General features: G+C 35.8%; 1 protein-coding gene across 1 annotated transcript; it reads left to right on the top strand.

Moving 5' to 3' along the window:
- The first annotated feature begins 322 nt into the window (after positions 1 to 322).
- On the top strand, positions 323 to 13,931 carry mfsd12b (major facilitator superfamily domain containing 12b). The gene is made up of 10 exons (XM_067393644.1): positions 323 to 1,243; positions 2,226 to 2,436; positions 3,000 to 3,132; positions 3,963 to 4,151; positions 4,316 to 4,408; positions 4,632 to 4,724; positions 4,801 to 4,971; positions 8,874 to 8,968; positions 9,244 to 9,368; positions 12,512 to 13,931. Exons 1-10 carry the CDS (start codon positions 976 to 978, stop codon positions 12,589 to 12,591), a joined length of 1,458 nt encoding a protein of 485 aa, XP_067249745.1. The 5' UTR covers positions 323 to 975; the 3' UTR covers positions 12,592 to 13,931.
- The last annotated feature ends 5,529 nt before the right edge of the window (positions 13,932 to 19,460 follow it).

The raw sequence follows: 19,460 nt of genomic DNA on the forward strand, positions 1-19,460 counted from the left end.
TTCAAACACATTAAAATGTACAAATGTCATATTTCATATTAACATGCAATGCAGGAATTCCCCAACTTTTCTTTTCTTTCTTTTTTTTTTTTTTTTTTTGTCAGCTAAACCTCCCGAGATTAAGTTAATAAGTTAGGCCAATAATAAAATTAAGTTCACAGTTCTCTGATGTCACTATTAATGGTCACATGACATGGAGGTAAACAAATTATATATATATATATATATATATATATATATATATATATATATATATATATATATATTATACTTTTTTTAAATGTTATTTTATGATTTAATTACATAATTGCTTTTCATTAAACTCATGAACCCCCTGCAGTTCCTTCACAAACCCAAAATCGACACACTTCATGTTGTTGATAAAGAATGGAATATATTTTCTTTTTCTTTGTATTTTTATATCAATATGGTACAAAATTATCCTATTTAAATCAATGTGATAAATGTAATCTAAATGTAGTCAGATTACATTACCTTATAGGCTAAATGTGTAATGTACAATTTTGTAATGTAATGTGGAATCAGTAACTGATTACAATTTCTAAGTAATCTACCCAGCTCTGCATCTAATATAGGTCCATATCTTTATCTAATGTTCTAGTTGTTTTTTTAGTGCAAGCATCACTATTGTTTTTGCTCTCAATTATTTATTTTTTTACTAAGTCAAAGGTGATTTTACCATCTTTTCCTCCTTTAAAAAGGGCATGTGCTGTCTATGAAAATCAGTTCATAGTAACATCCCCTTTACCGCGTGGGTGTGAGATGGAGAATTAAAACCGAAAACGGGCACTACTGGATGCAAACAAACACTGGCAGCAACCGCTTCACTTTTACTTCAGCACTAAAGCATCATTCTGATCCCTTTCAATGGGATTCGGGGTTGACTCTTTGGTAACTGCTTTAAGAGTTTCTCTGTTTCACTCTTGACTCAGTTTATCGTTTTCTTCATTCACGATGTCTGATCAGCCGGTAACTTTACCCGTGTGCAGGCGACTGACGTACGCCGTGGGACATTTCTTTAACGACCTCTGCGCGTCTATGTGGTTCACGTATTTACTGGTATATTATCACTCAGTTCTCGGTTTCAAGGATACGAACGCAGGTGCTCTGCTGCTAGTCGGGCAGATTGCGGACGGGATCTGCACTCCGCTCATCGGATACGAATCAGACCGGACGGCAGGATGTGGAAAATATGGGAAAAGAAAGACCTGGCATTTAGTGGGTAAGATAATTCAAATTGTAACTTAAATTGATATCAAGCGGTATGTGGAGGATTTTTGGCTGATAAATGTTCTGCTTAAAGCATTTCTATATAACAAAAGCAAGTTGAAAATAAGATGTAGAAGGTGTATTCCGCTTTAAATCCCTGCAAACTACCGCTGTGGACATGACGACGATGATGCAGTCTTCTGACGCGATGCTTCATATTCAAAGCAAACGGGAAAAAGAAACGAAAGCTTGTCAGCTGTAGTCAGGGAAATGTCAGATGTACTTTACACGAATATAGGGTACAAAATAGCACCTTAAAACAAAAGGGCAGCAGAATTTATCGTGAAGTTCAGGAAATCAAACTAAATTTTATATGAGCTGCCTTTTAAAACCCAATTTTTAAGTGGTATAAAAATTTGTTTAAAAACCTGATTTGTTTAGAAATCTTTTCAAACCCTTATTTGTGTAATTTTGAAATATTTTAAATAGACAAAATTGTAAAAAAAAAAATAAAAAAAATGCCAGAATAGTAACAGGATCGCTAATTTACTCAAGGCAGCTATATTTTCTTAGATCTGTTTACAAAGTGCAAATAGCTATACGCCTAGATGTTATTTACACAAAGTGTAAAAGATATTAGACAGGCTATTTACACTTAGTGCAAATAGTCACTGTTTTTATGTAATTTTTTTTAAATGTATTTGCTTAGCAGCCTGCTAGTTTGGGACAAAGGGTTGGTTTGAAGTTATAAATACACTTATATTTACCCCAAATTAAACAAAATGATTTGTTTTATGTCTTTCTTTTTCTCACAGTAACTTGTTGAATGAGCACAAATTACAGCCAACACTACAAATTGTATTAGAATTATCAAAATGGAATCAGATTTACTGTCATTCTGTAAAAAAATAAACGTCCAAATGATGTCACTTCCTGAGTGTAACAGTTTTACTGCACTCACTGCTCAGTTGAGTTTACTGTCCATTTCCCCTCAGGAACAATATGCGTGTTTGCCTCCTTCCCCTTCATATTCAACCCCTGTATGGGATGTGATGAGAGAACCCCACAGTCGACGGGACTCATTTACGCCATCCCATTCATCATCATCTTCCAATTTGGCTGGGCTGCTACCCAGATATCCCACCTGTCGCTCATTCCAGAGCTGGTCACATGCGAGCATGCCAAAGTGGAACTAACGTCATACAGGTATCCCTACCTCTTCAAGTGAAATAACTGAAGTAGACCAATAATACAGTGATGACAAACTTAAGAGTCTTATAAGCTATTCAGTGACATTGTTAGACATACTTTGTCTTGGAAATGAAACAGGAAACCACAAGAAAACGGTTTCCTTATTTTAAAGTCAGCATGAAATGATTCACCCTATCTATTTTTAAATGCTTGTTATTGATCTTATTTTGAACTATTTGTCTGTGCATGATTCATTTTTTGACCTCATAATGACTAATAAAAATGTCTGAACTGGATCTTCCTGTGAAAATGAATGACTTCTCCAGTCATTTAGTCCAATTAAACCCATGTAATCTCATGTTCATCTGCATCAACGGCCACATCCATTCAACAATCAGTGGAATTAATTAATCCCCCACCCTATAGTTTTTCTTTTTCATTAATCTGGATGTACGTCACAGTATGGAAGAATAGATCTACTTCCATTTCACTGAGACTTGAAACTAAACTCTGGCTTTTCATGGATGTCGATTTGTTGCTTCATGTAACTTTTAAGAGTTGTTTGCTTTCCTGTACAGGTATGCTTTCACAGTGGTGGCAAACATTGCTGTGTATGCTGTGGCATGGCTCTTGTTCCACTTCCAATCCCAACAGACAGAAGACCCATCTATTTCCCAGAATTTGAGCTGGTTTGATGTTCCCACATTCAGAGTGAGCAAATGCAAACATATTCATACTCTTAGTAATGGAGACCAAATTGAGTTCAGTACTTATGATGTCTGATCAAGCTGAAAACCTTTAAATTGGACAGTCCACCCCAAAATAAAAATTCTGCCATCATTTACTTGTTGTTCCAAACCTGTATGACTTTCTTTCTTCTGTGGAACATAAAAAAGAGGAATGTTGGTAAACAAACACTGAAGTCCTTAAAGGTGCTATAGACGATGTTTTGTTTTATACATTTTTGCAATATTACTTGAAACTGTCTTTACTAACTGATCAAAGACTATTTATTAGGTGCACTGAAAGGAATAATATTAATATACATCATCTGTGCACGAGGTAGGGCCTTAAAAACATCAGCCAATCAATTGGCCCTCTGGCTTGTCAATCACTGCCATGACGTTCCTTGTGAGAGACGTGCGCGGCTGCGCGCTCCAGTAACTTTCCACACTCCACAGGCGCCGCATGCAATGTTTTTGTCAGGAGTAACAACTGCAGATTATGAGTTACCTGCGGTGAGTCCGACATAATGAATCCACTAACACGACACAGCGAATGCCGGTGGTAAACACTCGTGTTCCAATACTCGTGCACAAGTTTTGGGAGGCGTTCCCTCGAAATCATTTAAAAAACTCACTAACAGTCTTTGGTTTCTCAGTCGACGAAAACATCATCTGTAGCTCCTTTAATACAAGACTTAATACTAAAAATACAATGGAAGTCAATGGGAACTGAAACGGTTGGTTACCAACATTCTTCAAAATATCATCTACTGTATTCATTTCTTTGTAATATTGGCATTATCTTTGTTGTGACAGTATCTGGCGCTCATAGTGTGGGCCATCGGTACTGTTACCTCCATCATCTTTCATGTGGGCACTAAGGAAGTCCAACCTGAGGAAAGTAAAGAGACTGGACAATCTCAGCATCCAATCCCCGGCTCTTCCCAGACCTCCGGACCCCTGCTCCTGTGGAAAAACTGGCTCGTCGAGCCTGCCTTCTATCAGGTGATCTTATGGAGACCTCTCACATTTACTATGAACAAAACACACAGACACACAAAATGCCTTCTGGACACTAAAAACATGTAAAAAAAGCCATCTTATAATGAAATATTTCACAGTGTGATGTTTAATAACAATAAAGATATATGTTTGTTTTCTTCCTCCAGGTTGCCATTTTATATATGTGCACTAGACTGATTGTAAACTTGTCCCAAACGTACATCCCGATGTATCTGACAAACTCCTTATCGCTGCCAAAGGTGAGGAACATGACACTTTCCAAATAAGCTTCTTGATTTAAATAAAGTTTAATTGAAATAAAGTTGAAATAAAATAAATTGGCATGCAACATTGGAGCACACTGACTTTTAACATTAACACAGTGTATTTGTCCTTTTAATAACAAAACCACATGTGTACAGTAAGGCAGGTTTAAGCGAATGTAAAATTGAGCACAATATGTTCTCTTTTTTTTTTTTGCAGAACTTCATTGCAACTATTCCCCTGGTCATGTATGTCAGTGGGTTGCTGTCTTCTCTGGTTATGAAGCCTGTTAGCAAACGGATCGGCACCTCTGTGAGTTTTCACTGTTTCTCCGCTTGATCTAAATACTGTGAATCAGAATGCCTCATATGTCATTTCTGCATTTCAGATGACCTATTTTTTAGGGCTTGTGCCCATAATGGTGTTTTCCTTTTGGGTTTTGGTGGACACAAACATGGGTCGACGGGTTTACGGAGCTGCCGTGCTTCTGGGAGCTGGATCTGCTGTCATTCTGGTCATGTCACTGTCCATGACCGCCAATCTCATCGGAGATCAAACAGTATGTGATGATATCATACGTAGAGTTGTAAGAAAAAGTATGTGAACCCTTTGCAGAATCTGTGAAAAATTTTAACAAAATAAGAGAGATCATACAAAATGCATTTTATTTTTTGTTTAGTACTGTCCTGAGTAAGATATTTTACATAAAAGATACATTTAGTTTATTAGTTTAGTTTACATTTAGTTCACAAGACAAAACACTAGCTGAATTTGTTCAAATGGCCCCATTCAAAAGTATGTGAACCATTGATTCTCAATACTGTGTGTGGTTACCTGATGATCTACGGCTGTTTGTTTGTTTTGTGATGGTTATTCATGAGTCTCTTGTTTGTTCTGAGCAGTTAAACTGAGCTCTGTTCTTCAGAAAAATCCTCCAGGTCTGGTAGATTCTTCAGTTTTCAGGCATTTTTTGCATATTTGAACCCTTTCCAGCAGTGGCTGTAGGATTTTGAGATCTGTGTTTTCATAATGAGGACAACTGAAGGACTAAAACACAACTGTTAAAAAAGGTTCAAACATTCACTGATGCTCCAGAAGGAAACACGATGCATTAAGAGCCGAGGGGTGAACACTTTTGAACGGGATGAAGATGTCCAAATTTTTCTTATTTTATTGAAATATCAATAAAATGTATTCCCTCTGGAAGCAACAGAAGATACTTGCATGTTTCCCAGAAGAAAAAATAAGTACAATTTACCTTGATATTCAAATTCAAAAGTTTTCACCCCTCGACTCTTAATGCATCGTGTTTCCTTCTGGAGCATCAGGGAATGTTTGAACCTTTTTTAACAGTTGTGTTTTAGTCCTTCAGTTGTCCTCAGTGTGATAAAATGGATCTGAAAATCAAATCTCACTGCTGGAAAGGGTTCAAATATGCAAAATATACTTAAAAACTGAAAAATCTGCAGGACCTGGAGAATTTTTCTGAAGAACAGAGCTCAGTTTAATTGCTCAGAACAAATAAGGGATTCATGAACAACCATCACAAAACAAAAAACAAAGCAAAAACCAAACAGTCATAGATCATCCAGGTAAACACAAACAGTATTAAGAACCAATGGTTCACAATTCACATACTTTTGAATAGGGCCATTTGAATAAATTCAGCTTTTTTTTTTTTCTTGTGGATTATATGTAAACATCTTTTATGTAAAATATCTTACTCAGGGCAGTACTAAACAAAAAATAACATGTATTTTGTATGATCTCTCTTATTTTGTTTAAATTTTTCACATTTTCACAGATACTGCAAGTGGTTCATACTTTTTCTTACAACTGTACATTCTAAAAAATGCTGGGTTGTTTTAACCCATGTTTGGGTCAAATATGGACAAACCCAACTGTTGGTTTAAATTTTTAAATTAAATTGTTTTCAACCCAACAGTTGAAGCATTTTTTGCATTTGAGATGCATAAATGTATATCAAGTGATAATTCTTAAAGGGTTAGTACACCCAAAAATTCTGTCATTTATTACTTACCCTCATGTCGTTCCACACCCGTAAGACCTTTGTTGATCTTCATAACACAAATTAAGATATTTTAGTTTAAATCAGATGGCTCCATGAGGCCTTCATAGGGAGCAATGACACTTCCTCTCTCAAGATCCATAAAGGTACTAAAAACATATTTAAATCAGTTCATGTGAGTACAGTGGTTCAATATTAATATTATAAAGCAACGAGAATATTTTTTGGTGCGCCAAAAAAATAAAATAATGACTTATTTAGTGATGACTGATTTCAAAACACTGCTTCAGGAAGCATCGGAGCACAAATGAATCAGTGTATCGAATCTGCTGATCGCGTGCCAAAGTCACGTGATTTCAGCCGTTTGGCAGTTTGACAGACGATCCGAATCATGATTCGATACACTGATTAATTTATGATCCGATGCTTCCTGAAGAAGTGTTTTGAAATCGGCCATCACTAAATAAGTCGTTATTTTGTTTTTTTGGTGCACAAAAAATATTCTCGTCGCTTCATAATATTAATATTGAACCACTGTACTCACATGAACTGATTTAAATATGTTTTAGTACCTTTATGGATCTTGAGAGAGGAAATGTCATTGCTCTCTATGAAGGCCTCACGGAGCCATCGGATTTAAAATATCTTAATTTGTGTTCCAAAGATCAACAAAGATCTTACGGGTGTGGAACGGCATGAGGGTAAGTAATAAATGACAGAATTTTCATTTTCGGGTGAACTAACCCTTTAAACCTGTTTTTGAGGGGCTCTGCACAAAATTTGTTTAAATACTGAACTAGCACATCAGATGCGATTTATACAAGTAATTGGTTATCAGTTTGGTTATCAGTTCAGGCTTGTTTAGTCATATTATTGAAAAATATGCAGGGCTGCAGAATGTGGTAAAACAGTTTCAGATGTGATTAAAAATAAACATATGCGACAGTACTTGAAAATCGAACTGTCTGTTCACATGTGGTTTTGTCAGATATTATCTTGTTAGTGTACACAGTGCAGCAAAGAACACAGCACGAACTGGGAACAGAAGTCCAGGCCTGGTTCTCTCTCGTCCACCACTGTCGTCGCTCCTCCTTTTATGCTCCCGGAGCTCCTCCGTGAGAGACTCAAGGCCGGTGTGCCTCACAGGTGGAGCTCGTTAACTCTCGCATCACCGGTCTCGCGCCGTTCCCTCACGGCTCTCGCCCACCCTGCTCGCCACAATAATCTTGTACTATTTTGACAGATACAAAAAATATATATATATTTCAAAAAATATATTCTATTCACCAACAAGAGTCTCAACAGATTCTTTTTAAAGTGCAATGTATGGACAGGTAATACTTCAAAATACTAACACTAGTGTACCTGTTAGTGTTTGCTGATAGTAACACTGAATAAAACAAAATCACATCTTATGATTTTAAAACATATTTACTTAACATTAAGTAAATTTAGAAAACAGCAACATTACAAAAACAAATATTCTTGTCTGAATAATATGTAATCATGTAATCCATAAAAAAAGTAACTGTAGTCTGATTACGAGTATTTTAAAAATGACTTTACTCTAATTACAAGTACTTGATTTTTGGAATCTGATTACGTAATCCAGATTACATGTAATCCGTTACTACCCAGCTCTGTATATATATATATATATATATATATATATATATATATATATATATATATATATATATATATATATATATATATATATATATATATATATATACATATAATAGACTTCAGCAGATGATTTTCATAGGATTTAATACAACAAGATGAAGGCATAAGCTAACACGTAGTGTAATATTGAGTTAATACATTAAAAAAACCCCACAAACAACACATTCTAACCTGTGAAAGGTTATCAGGTTAGGTTAAACAGAGGCTGAATAATGTTGTGGAAAACTCATTGACTCTTACTGTGAGTGACGACAGCATCTGAAATGTTTACCATTCTAAGATGGTGGACTCATTAACATGCTTTGGAGTGGTCGAATGTGGCATCTACATATACATATCTATGATTACTGAGTTCACAATTGACTCCCTCGCTGAACCACTAGTCATTTTTCAGTTATGTCCGATTTGAATCGGGAACTGGTATTGGGATCTATATTTTAGGTATGTGAGATTGCTTGTTCACATGACAATGGAAAATTAAAGACATATTCATAATAGTTTTTTTTTGTTGTTGTTGTAAATGAATAATGGTATTCTAAAAACATTTTACAAAAATATGAAATATTATTCAAATTGAAATTGTAATAATATTTCACATCATTACTGTTTTTTACTGTATTTTTGAGTAAATCAATACAGCCTTAGTGAGCAAAAGAGACTTCTTTTAAATACATAAATAAATCGTAATCATTCCCAACTTTTGCCTGCAAGCATAGCTCTAATGAAGATCTTTCTTTTAACAGCAAAGCGGTGCTTTTGTGTACGGCGCAATGAGCTTCACTGATAAGGTGGCCAATGGACTTGGAGTCATGATAATACAGTCTTTACATCCCTGTCAGTGAGTACAATCCAGCATCTCCTGACTCCTGACCATAGTGGCTGGGAATGTAGAATCTTTAAATACCCTTCTTGTCTGCAAATACCCTCTTGAATGCACAGTGGCTATGATACTTGTCTCATTTTATGACACTGATTGTTGTAATGTGTATGCTGCAGTTGGTCTACATGTCTGTGTTTGAGTGTGAAAGTCTAACTATTCAATGTCTCATGTTTTATGAAAGTTTCTTCTCTGCCTTGTACTGTTTCTCACATTATTTTGCTCTTTATTCACAGCGCACTGGAGTCTGACTGCAAATGGTTCTATCACAACATCATGGTGACCGTCACTGCCGGTGTGGCTGCTGTTGCAGCTCTCTGTCTCTCAACCCTTCTCATCTGGCCGATCGTAATTCGCCAACGTGAGTCTTAGAATTTTTTGAAACCTACCCAAAATGTGTTGTTGTTTAACCACTAAAATCTGGCTCAGACTGAATGGTGGATATGATTGCTTGGTAGCACAAATTTTCTGACATTTGCTGATCTTCTTTGTTCTAGATTAAAAGGGGAAGTAGACTTTTAGAGAAAACCAGGTTGAAAAGGAAGTTTAATAATCAAATTTATTTTTCTTTACTATATACAAAGGTAACCTAAAGGGATAGTTCACCCAAAAATGATAGTTCTGTCATCATTTACTCGTCGTCAAGCTGTTCCAAGCCTGGAAGATGATACAGTGCACAGCATAAATGAGTACACCCCCTCTGAACAAATACAAAAGGTGTATTTTCTTTATGATCACTAATACAGTTCATGGAAAGATGGCAAAACTAAAATGTATTGAACATATATAGTACAGTCCAAAAGTTTGGAACCACTAAGATTTTTAAAGTTTTAAAAGAAATTTCGTCTGCTCACCAAGGCTACATTTATTTAAATAAAAAATACAGTAAAATATTGTGAAATATTATTTCAATTTAAAATAACTGTGTACTATTTAAATATATTTGACAAAGTAATTTATTCCTGTGATGCAAAGCTGAATTTTCAGCATCGTTACTCCAGTCTTCAGTGTCACATGATCCTTCAGAAATCATTTTAATATGCTGATTTGCTGCTCAATAAACATTTATGATTATTTTCAATGTTGAAAACAGTTGTGTACTTTTTTTTCAGGATTCCTTGATGAATAGAAAGTTCAAAAGAACAGCATTTATCTGAAATACAAAGCTTCTGTAGCATTATACACTACCGTTCAAAAGTTTGGGCTCAGTAAGAATTTTTATTTTTATTTTTTTGAAAAGAAATTAAAGAAATAAATACTTTTATTCAGCAAGGATGCATTAAATCAATCAAAAGTGTCAGTAAAGACATTTATAATGTTACAAAAGATTAGATTTCAGATAAACACTGTTCTTTTGAACTTTCTATTCATCAAGTAATCCTGAAAAAAAATATTGTACACAAATATTTTGTACAATTGTACACATTAAATGTTTCTTGAGCAGCAGATCATCATATTAGAATGATTTCTGAAGGATCATGTGACACTGAAGACTGGAGTGATGATGCTGAAAATTCAGCTTTGCCATCACAGGAATAAATTACTTTGTCAAATATATTTAAATAGTACACAGTTATTTTAAATTGTAATAATATATCACAATATTACTGTTTTTACTGTATTTTTAATTAAATAAATGTAGCCTTGGTGAGCAGATGAAACTTCTTTTAAAAACATTAACAATCTTAGTGGTTCCAAACTTTTGGACTGTACTGTATATAACAAAAAATTGAGAAATATATGACATTAATAGCCATAAAATATGTAAATTAGCCAATTTTGTGTAAATTAAGGGTTGCAGAAATGAGTACACCCTTGATTTAATTCAACACATGTATAATATTCTAGTACTTAGTATAGTCCATAATTTTGAATATACTGCTCTGACCCTTCTTGGCAGAGAGTGTACAAGTTCATGACAAATTGTCACATCTGTCCTGTTTAACTCCTGGATGATGAGCTCCTTAAATGCCCTGCTCTTCATTCACTTCAATGGGGAGTGTTGCTCAACTCATCTCTACAGAATCCCCCACAGGCCCTCAAGAGTGTTAAGATTGAGTGCAATACATGTCCAGAGAAGGTTTTTCACCTTGGGAGAATGCATATCCTCATTGTCATGTTGAAAAAATGCAGGGAATGAGGAAAGGGTAACATCTTCTGTTTCAAGTTTGTGTATTAAATGATACAGTGATGTGGAAATTCATGACAGAATTGATAAAGCACAACTCTCTCACACCTTCAGCACTCATACATCCCTATATAAGAGCTTTACTACCACTGAACTTTACTGTGGGAACCAGACACTTCTCACTGTACTCCTCCTCTAGCAACACCATAACATTTCGATGCTCTTAGATCCAAAATGGTTGATTTGTTCTCATGAGACCAGAGTATTGATCCCCAGAATCTATATTTTGTAAATATGGGCTTTGAAAATGGCTAACTGACTTTATTGTGCTTTGGCTACAGTAGGCAGTTCCAGTGAGAACAACAACCATGCATGTCACTTCTGCAGGCTGCATCTTACTCTGTGAGATAAACAGTCACTCTTTTCATAGCTTTTGCTGGCTTGGTATTTCTCCAGCTCTTTGTGTAACAAAAAAATCCCTCATCACTAAATGAAAGCTTAAAATGAAGGCTTGATTATTTCAGGGGCCTTGTCACAAGTCCATTGTTTTTGAATTTCTGTGTTACTTTTGCTATATTTTCACACTTAAAACAATGATTTGGTAATCCTCTTGTACCACTGTCCTCTTTTGTGCTAAGAAATAAGTCTCCTGACAGTTGCCTCAAGTGGTTCCATTGTTGTCAGCATTAAGTCTGAGAATGATTCAGTGGGCTATATAACACTTTTAATTGTCAAGAAATTACTTCTCTTTAAATGTTTTGGTTCAACATACTTGTTGATCAAACATTGCCTTAAACTTACACCAGAAAATTTTTATTTCGTAATTGCTGACTTTCAGACGTTTCAAAGGGGGTGTACTCATTTATGCTGTGCACTGTATTTAAAAAAAATGTCGGAAACCAAACAGTTGGGACCCCATTGACTTCCATAGTGTTTTTATATATATAGTCAATGGGATCCAATGATGACAACACTTTCATTTTTGGGTGAACTATCCCTTTAATGGTGATTGTATTAAATTGTGAATTGCAATTGATGTAAATAAAATATTTTGATCCTAAATTAAATAAGTGAGTGGAATATTATCTAAAAAATAATGACTGTGTATTAGGGTTTTGTTACTAATGTTTGTGAAGACAAACATTTCCCATTACAATTTTTTTTGCATAATGCTTTTCACAATAAATATCAATCTAAAGCAGCATTTTATTCTATTCTATTTTATTCAAATGATTTCATTTAACATATTTATTAAATATTATATGTATGTTTGATGTTAGCATTTATCTAAGCTCATCTGCAAATATACTTATTCCCATTATTTCCTTATGTGCTTTCCCTTTATTCCTATTACAAATCGATTTGTGCCTCTTCAGGTCTAGCGGTCATCAGAGGGCTGATTGGTACACATGGCGATAATACGAGCAGCTATGGGAGCAATGGAACATTGAACTGACAGATTCAGTGTTAAAAACTTGAAAACACTCAATATTCAGACCAGGCCGCAATGCAGAGGAAATGGCATGTTTCCTTTTGCAACTAACCAGGAACAAGGAAGAGAAGAATATGTGCTGCTCTGTGGTCACAAGTTATTTTCTCAGCACTCTGGATATGCAAGTTTGCATTGTTTTTACATTCTCAAGAGGCTCTTTGTTATTGGTAGTATTTGAAATATGTGCTCAGGTCTGTCACATGTAGAGACAACGCAAACAGGACAGCTATTATGTGACATTCAAGATGAGGAAGTTATGAAGCACTGCTGAAATTTTCCCAAAGATTCCACTAGAGATCAGAAACACATCTAGTTTGTATAAAAACTTAATAAGGTGCCTTTTGAATAGGATACAGATACTGACCATTTTCTGACCAGTTTTTTCAAGTTTTGCTATAATGTGTCGTTATTCTGTGTACATCATGTGCATTAGTATTTTTAATTAAAATATATGTTTTCAGTGAAGCTTGTTTGGCCAGTTAGACCTGTATTGTTTTGAAATGGAACATGTGATACTTGTAAAAGATACATTTTTCCTGCAGCTAAAATTAAGTTGTGCATCAGCGATTTCAAAAACCATCATCGGTTCTGCATTTACATTCCATGGAAGTCTTCACTGATTAATTCACTAACATGTCTATTTTTTTTAAGCGGTTGTCTTCTATGCCAAGAGAAAACCAGCTTGTCAGCCACATTAATACTGCTTTGATGTTTTGTGTTCACCTGTAGGGTATTCAGCTGTATGGCAATTACATTTTTATCCACTAGAGGGAGACATGTTAAGGAGATTAGTGCAGTGGTTCTCAACCAGGGGTCCCGGGGCACACTAGGGGGCCTCAGCAAGCTTCCAAGGGGCCCGCAGGGTGACTTAAAAGCATTTAAATGAACAGATTATTATTAATATATTAAAATAATCTAACTCTACTTTAAATTAAAATGCTAAAAATCATATCAAATGACTGCGATCACATTTTTTTTCTCCCTGAAAAACTATAGTTTTTATTGAAGAACATACATTTATTAAAAGTTCTGGAATCACAAAATTAATCATGGTTAATTATTATATCAATACTCCCAGTTTCTGTTCATAAAAATGTTTTAAAACAAGCAGCTTTGTCACAAATAATTATAGAAATATTGAAAATAATGTATCAATATCTTATCTTCAATATTGTGTTTGACATATGTTAGACCTTCGAGTCAAAATGGTTGAGAACCACTGATTTAGTGGCACTGCTGTGAATTTTGAAAAGCAGAAAAATTACTTTTTTTGAACACTGACATACATCATGTTTCAATTTTGTTCTGGCTACATTAAAATGTTTTTGAAATTAATTTGAATCATGTTTCCACTATGTCCTACAATTACAATTGCATATAAGAATCAAAAAGTACAGGATCTATACAATTATATGGAGGTTATGGCATGGATTCTGTCATACACATAAAAAAAAAAAAAAGTTGTGCTACAAAAGCTTTTCAAGATTACAGCCCTGCTTCCCTCCTGGAGCTCAGCAGATAGTCCATCAATTCCATCCTACTGTCGTACCTGAATACACTAGGGTCATAATACTGGGTGGCATTGCCATTTGAAATAAATTTCTGAAACACAAGCAGCAGAAACAAATGCAAAAGCACCCTTTAATTAAAGCAGAGCTGCCTGACTCCTGGGTATCAGCCCACGGTGTGCCAGCAGCAATACCCCCCTTGCAGTCTTTAAACATGCTGCTGTGGGTAATTTGAGGGGCAGGCGTCATCTCCGCCTGTTAGTGTGACCACTAATTGGAGTCTGGACCATGGCCTGTACTTGGATGGAGGCAGAGCGGTGTGAATGATATAAGATTACATCGTGAGGGGAGCAGAGGTAGGGGACTGCCACCCAAGTATACTGGGGTAGCACTATGACTGTATGGAAGGATTCAGAGAGGTTCAGTAAATCACACACAAGCTGCCAAATCCTTCACTTTATATACTTTTATAGATTAGTCATTATAAGTGTGGTAAGAGCGGTTTAGTTATTATGGTTGCATTTTCCAACAGCATTTAATTCTAACACTATGTGACCACTTTTGACTTTTTGAACTGAGACGACTTTCACATTTGACCATGCATAACGATGTTTTGGTCTAAACTGCCACAGTTCCTGTTCGACCAGCAGACAGAGAAGAACTTCATACAAGTCGAACTTCTTGTGTCTTTGATATCAGAACCTGAGGATGTGATTCCATTAAAGATCTCTACAACCGGTGAAGTTACAACCCAGCTTCCCTGTGCAAACCCAACTAAAACTATGTAGAATACGCTTACGCTCCCTTCAGTCTACCAGAGTATGTCGATTCACTCTTAATAGCTGATAATTCTGATTATGTTCAAAATGGACAAATTTCTGAGACTGAAATCTATACATTGATCTATTGAGGTTTTCTGACTGCAGAAAAACTAGTGATCAGGTGTTTTCAAATCTCATCTGAAATGAGCAGGTATGTGTTCAGATTACTTTTTTGATGTAACAAGTAAAGTAATGCATTACAAGTAACATGCATTACGCAATAAGATTACTTTTTTTGATGTAATGAGTAAAGTAATGCAATACAGGTAATGTGCATTATGTAATCAGATTACTTTTTTGATGTTACGAGTAATGTACCGCATTACAAGTAACATACATTATCTAATCAGATTACTTTTTTGATGTAACTACAAATTACAGTCTAATAACACAAATACATTTATTAAGAGCCAAAAAAATAAATGATTTCAAGAACAAGCCACAGTAATAGTTTTGAGTTGTAACTGAAATATAGCTAGTGATTCATAATGTCCAATTTAGTAGACAGATGATTAATCAGAATTTCCTCCCAATCTAAAATCAATACTTGTCAAAAACAATGAAATTACTCCTTAGATGTTACAATATATTTTTTTAGCTGCAAGAGTCTCCAGAAGGAATGGATGGATATTCCAGAGCAACTTTTCTGACTGTCCGTCGGCCATCTTGGTTTGGAGAAAAAATAAAATCCACATACAAAGGCTTGCCACTTGGTGGCAGTGTATAGGATGATGTACTGGAGTCCACTGTAATGGTTGATGTGCAACTATGCCATCAAATTAAAACCCATGCATATGCAAGAAAATGGCTTTTTAATAGCTGTCCACTAGTGACTTCTAAGCGTGAAAGGGTTAAAAAAGTAACCAAGGCATTTTCAAATAGGCCTATCATTAGCAGGGTTGTTTGCCACACTTTTCAGTGTTTTTTTAAAAAATATCTTTGGTTGAACAAATGTTATGAATTTGGCTGGAATTCGATGGTTACCATGGTAATGTTTAAGAGTAAGTATTTTAAAACGAGAATGTATTCCACATTGTGCTTTTCGTGGATTTGGATGGAGGGATGGAGTGGATGTCATTGTCTATTATATTCTTCTTCTAAACTGGACACTACCAAAAAACTGTCCTACCAGCGTTCAAATTACAACGAGAATATCATACTCGCGTATAAACAGAAACTTGACATTTAGCGCTCCTGTGGCACAACACCATGTTGACCATTTAGAACTCTATTTAAAACTCTCTTCGGGTTGTTTTATTTAAATGTTCGTCCTCCTTTGTTTTCATATTGATATTCCAGTAAATGTATGATTTATTTTCTTCCCATGGCTGAAAATGATATGTAACCAAACCTATTTCATTCCTCAGGAAGTTTGACAAGCGGCATTTTGCCCTGCGTAAAATGCCAAGTTCAATGTGCCTGGACTCACAAATGCACTTCACTGTCAAATATAATATGACTAAATGTTTCGAGCACGATATAGGCAAGCTATATGGCTTAGACAGTTGTTCTGTTTGATCAGGATGTGAGAATAGCCTAGGCGCTTCGACTTTCCTTTTATGCACTTTATTATGGATGTTTTATGGTTACTATAGTATAAGGCATATAAGTATAGGCTACGTCGAAACACAAGTACTGTAATCATTTTATTATTAATATATTAAGTAAATAACTTATTGTTTTATTTAAAACGTCTTCAATATGTTGGCTAAGCAATTTGTTGATGTGTGACAACCTACACTGTTAAATTGTTCACCCAAAAATTAAAATTCTGTCATTAATTACTTATGCTCATGTCGTTCCACACCCGTAAGATCTTTTGTTCTTCGGAACACAAATGAAGATATTTTTGATGAAATCCGAGATGTATTGGCTATGACTCGTCCATAGATAGCAATATAATCACCACTTTCAAAGCCCAGAAAGGTAAGTTAGGCCAACTAAAGACATCGTTAAACAGTCGACGTGACTACAGTGGTTCAACCTTAATGTTATGAAGCGACTAGAATACTTTTTGTGCACAAAAACAAAACATAAATAAGGACTTTATTCAACAATATCTTCTCTTCTGTGTCATTCACATGCGTTGTATGATTATGTTCAGCACTTCCAGGTTCTACGTCAGAACGCTGACTCATTATTGGCGGGCTCCTCCATCAGCATCACATGCATGCATTGTGCTGCTCGTGATCAGCTTTGGCCAGGTCTGCGCATGCGCATTAGCTTGATCCAGCCTGAAAAATACAGGGTTTCTTTTGTCATGATTCGAGCGTTTAGAAACTAAATTTATGAACCGGTTGTTGTTAGATTTCATTGGTGATTTTAAATATGAAATTTAATCGTAAGGTTGGAGAACAGTTTTGGAGAATCTGATGTTTCCCCATTCAAAGAGACTGCATTATGCCCAGGATGCCCGAGAGGCGTTTCAAAGATGGCCGCCGAGTGAAATGACTTCTCTTAAAGGGACTTTGGTAAGGATAATGACAGGGAAGAGAAGAGATTATTGAATAAAGTCATTATTTATGTTTTGTTTTTGTGCACAAAAGTATTCTTGTCACTTCATAAAATTAAGGTTGAACCACTGCAGTTACGTCTACCGTTTTAATGATGTCTTTAGTGCCTTTCTGGACTTTGAAAGTGGTGATTATATTGGTGTCTATGGAAGAGTCATAGCCTATACCTCTTGGATTTCATCAAAAATATGAATGTCTTATGGGTGTGGAACGACATGAGGGTGAGTAATTCATGACAAAAAAATTATTTTTGGGTGAACTAACCTTTTAAGTTGTTCCATGTTATTATAATTAATGTATAATGGTACAATTGTAATAGATGACTCATTTGTTCAGGTCAGGAAGTTTGACAGGATACATGAATTTCATTGGAATGCTCAAAGCTCATCAACCAGGTGAGACTCTAATCCACAATCCCTAGACTTTACAGGCCACTGGACCAGCAATAAGCAATACTGCAGTATTTATTAGGCCATGTGATGTATCTGTGCACATTATTTTTTTAAAAATCACGTGCCCTTGTAATCTTTAATCAAAATAACTTGCTCTCCTTTCTTGCAATGACATCTCTTCTCTGATGACGTGTTTACTGGCTTAACGGGCGGGACAACCTGTCACTTAAATTGCATCACAGTAATAGCAAACCACAAAGATCCAATCAATTTCAGAAAAAAAGTCCCACCCTTGTTTGAGAAGCTGTTTCACTCAAATGTACATCACAATGGGGAAGAAAAGGCTATCACAACTTCCGTTTCATGCCAACTTTAAGGCTATGTAAACAAATACAGAAATACACTATAATATGGGCTTTACAAGTTTGCTTATATCCTCTCCTTCAAAAATAATTTCTAAAGGCTTTTTGTCTTAGCACGGGGAATATGTGGGCATTTGATGGGTCCTTGCAGAGTGACTCTGCAGTTTCACCACACGCTCTCCTTCAAAAATCATGAAAAACCTTTAAGAGAAGGCAATTAGAGAGAGGAAAAGGTTACTGGCAAAGAGCATGTGATTATTGTCAGAATAAGGATAGATCACGAATCATTGTGGATGACCAAAGAATGTACATGAGTGAGGTTTCCAGCCCCCAGCTGGGATGGAGGCCTGGCTTGAACCTGTTGGAACTGGATTAGAATTCGTCAAGGTTCAGCTGCTGTTCTGACTTCCAGTGCTGCTTTTTTGGTGTCACCCATGATTCATTTCACACAGACCTCATTCGCCATGATCGTGTAGAAGAGGCTGGTGTGCCATGACGGATCATTTGTAAACAAGCAGGGCAAAGTCATTATTGACAGCAATGCATAAACAACATCAGCATTTAGCCAAATCTGATGCAGGCAGTGACTAGCAGTCCGCACTATCATTTAGGTTAGTCAAAATGACATTCTTGTCTGAGGTTTGCTCTTTGTCTATTGTCATGCCCTTTTCTAAAGTCCAAAGAGTGAGTATGGTTCATGTGGTTCGTTTTAGCATCAGAGAGAGCTCTGTTTTCTTCTGCATGCTGGATGTGAGTTGAAGTGTCTGACCCAATATCCTGTCCTTACAAAATTGTGGTTGGCCAACTGCCCTCTGGTTGGAATATAAGTCAGTAGTATTATTATGTTCTTTGGAGGCGAACAAGCTTCTAATAAAACAAGTTATTTGTTGTTCTGACTTTCCCATTTTTGAGATTCAAAGAATACAGTATATATTGTTATTCAGTCGCCAAGCAGCATTTTTGGAGAGCTGATAGATTCCAGCAGCACTGGGAGTTTTCTGTGTTTATTTCACTGCTCTTGTCCGTGTATGTTCCAGACGGACTCTCGGTCTGTTCATTGGTGGGTCTTTTTCTGACACTTTTTGCAGGTTACATCTTTACGGCAGTAGGTCTATCTGACTTTATGAGTGAGTCATTAAGTAAATTATTAATTCAGCTGAATCGTTAAAAAGACTGACTTATTCAGGAACGAAACAAGTAGGCCTAACTCTTTACGGGTGAGTCATTGATTCATCCA

The sequence above is a fragment of the Chanodichthys erythropterus genome, chromosome 9 (genome assembly GCF_024489055.1).
Source record: "Chanodichthys erythropterus isolate Z2021 chromosome 9, ASM2448905v1, whole genome shotgun sequence".
NCBI lineage: Eukaryota > Metazoa > Chordata > Actinopteri > Cypriniformes > Xenocyprididae > Chanodichthys > Chanodichthys erythropterus.

What these genes read in the sequence shown, in the direction of transcription:
- mfsd12b (XM_067393644.1), top strand. Translation starts at nt 976, where the DNA reads ATGTCTGATCAGCCGGTAACTTTACCCGTGTGCAGGCGACTGACGTAC. An exon ending in CAGTCTTTACATCCCTGTCA is followed by an intron (nt 8,969 to 9,243) that starts GTGAGTACAATC and finishes CTTTATTCACAG; the next exon opens with CGCACTGGAGTCTGACTGCA. An exon ending in GCCGATCGTAATTCGCCAAC is followed by an intron (nt 9,369 to 12,511) that starts GTGAGTCTTAGA and finishes GTGCCTCTTCAG; the next exon opens with GTCTAGCGGTCATCAGAGGG.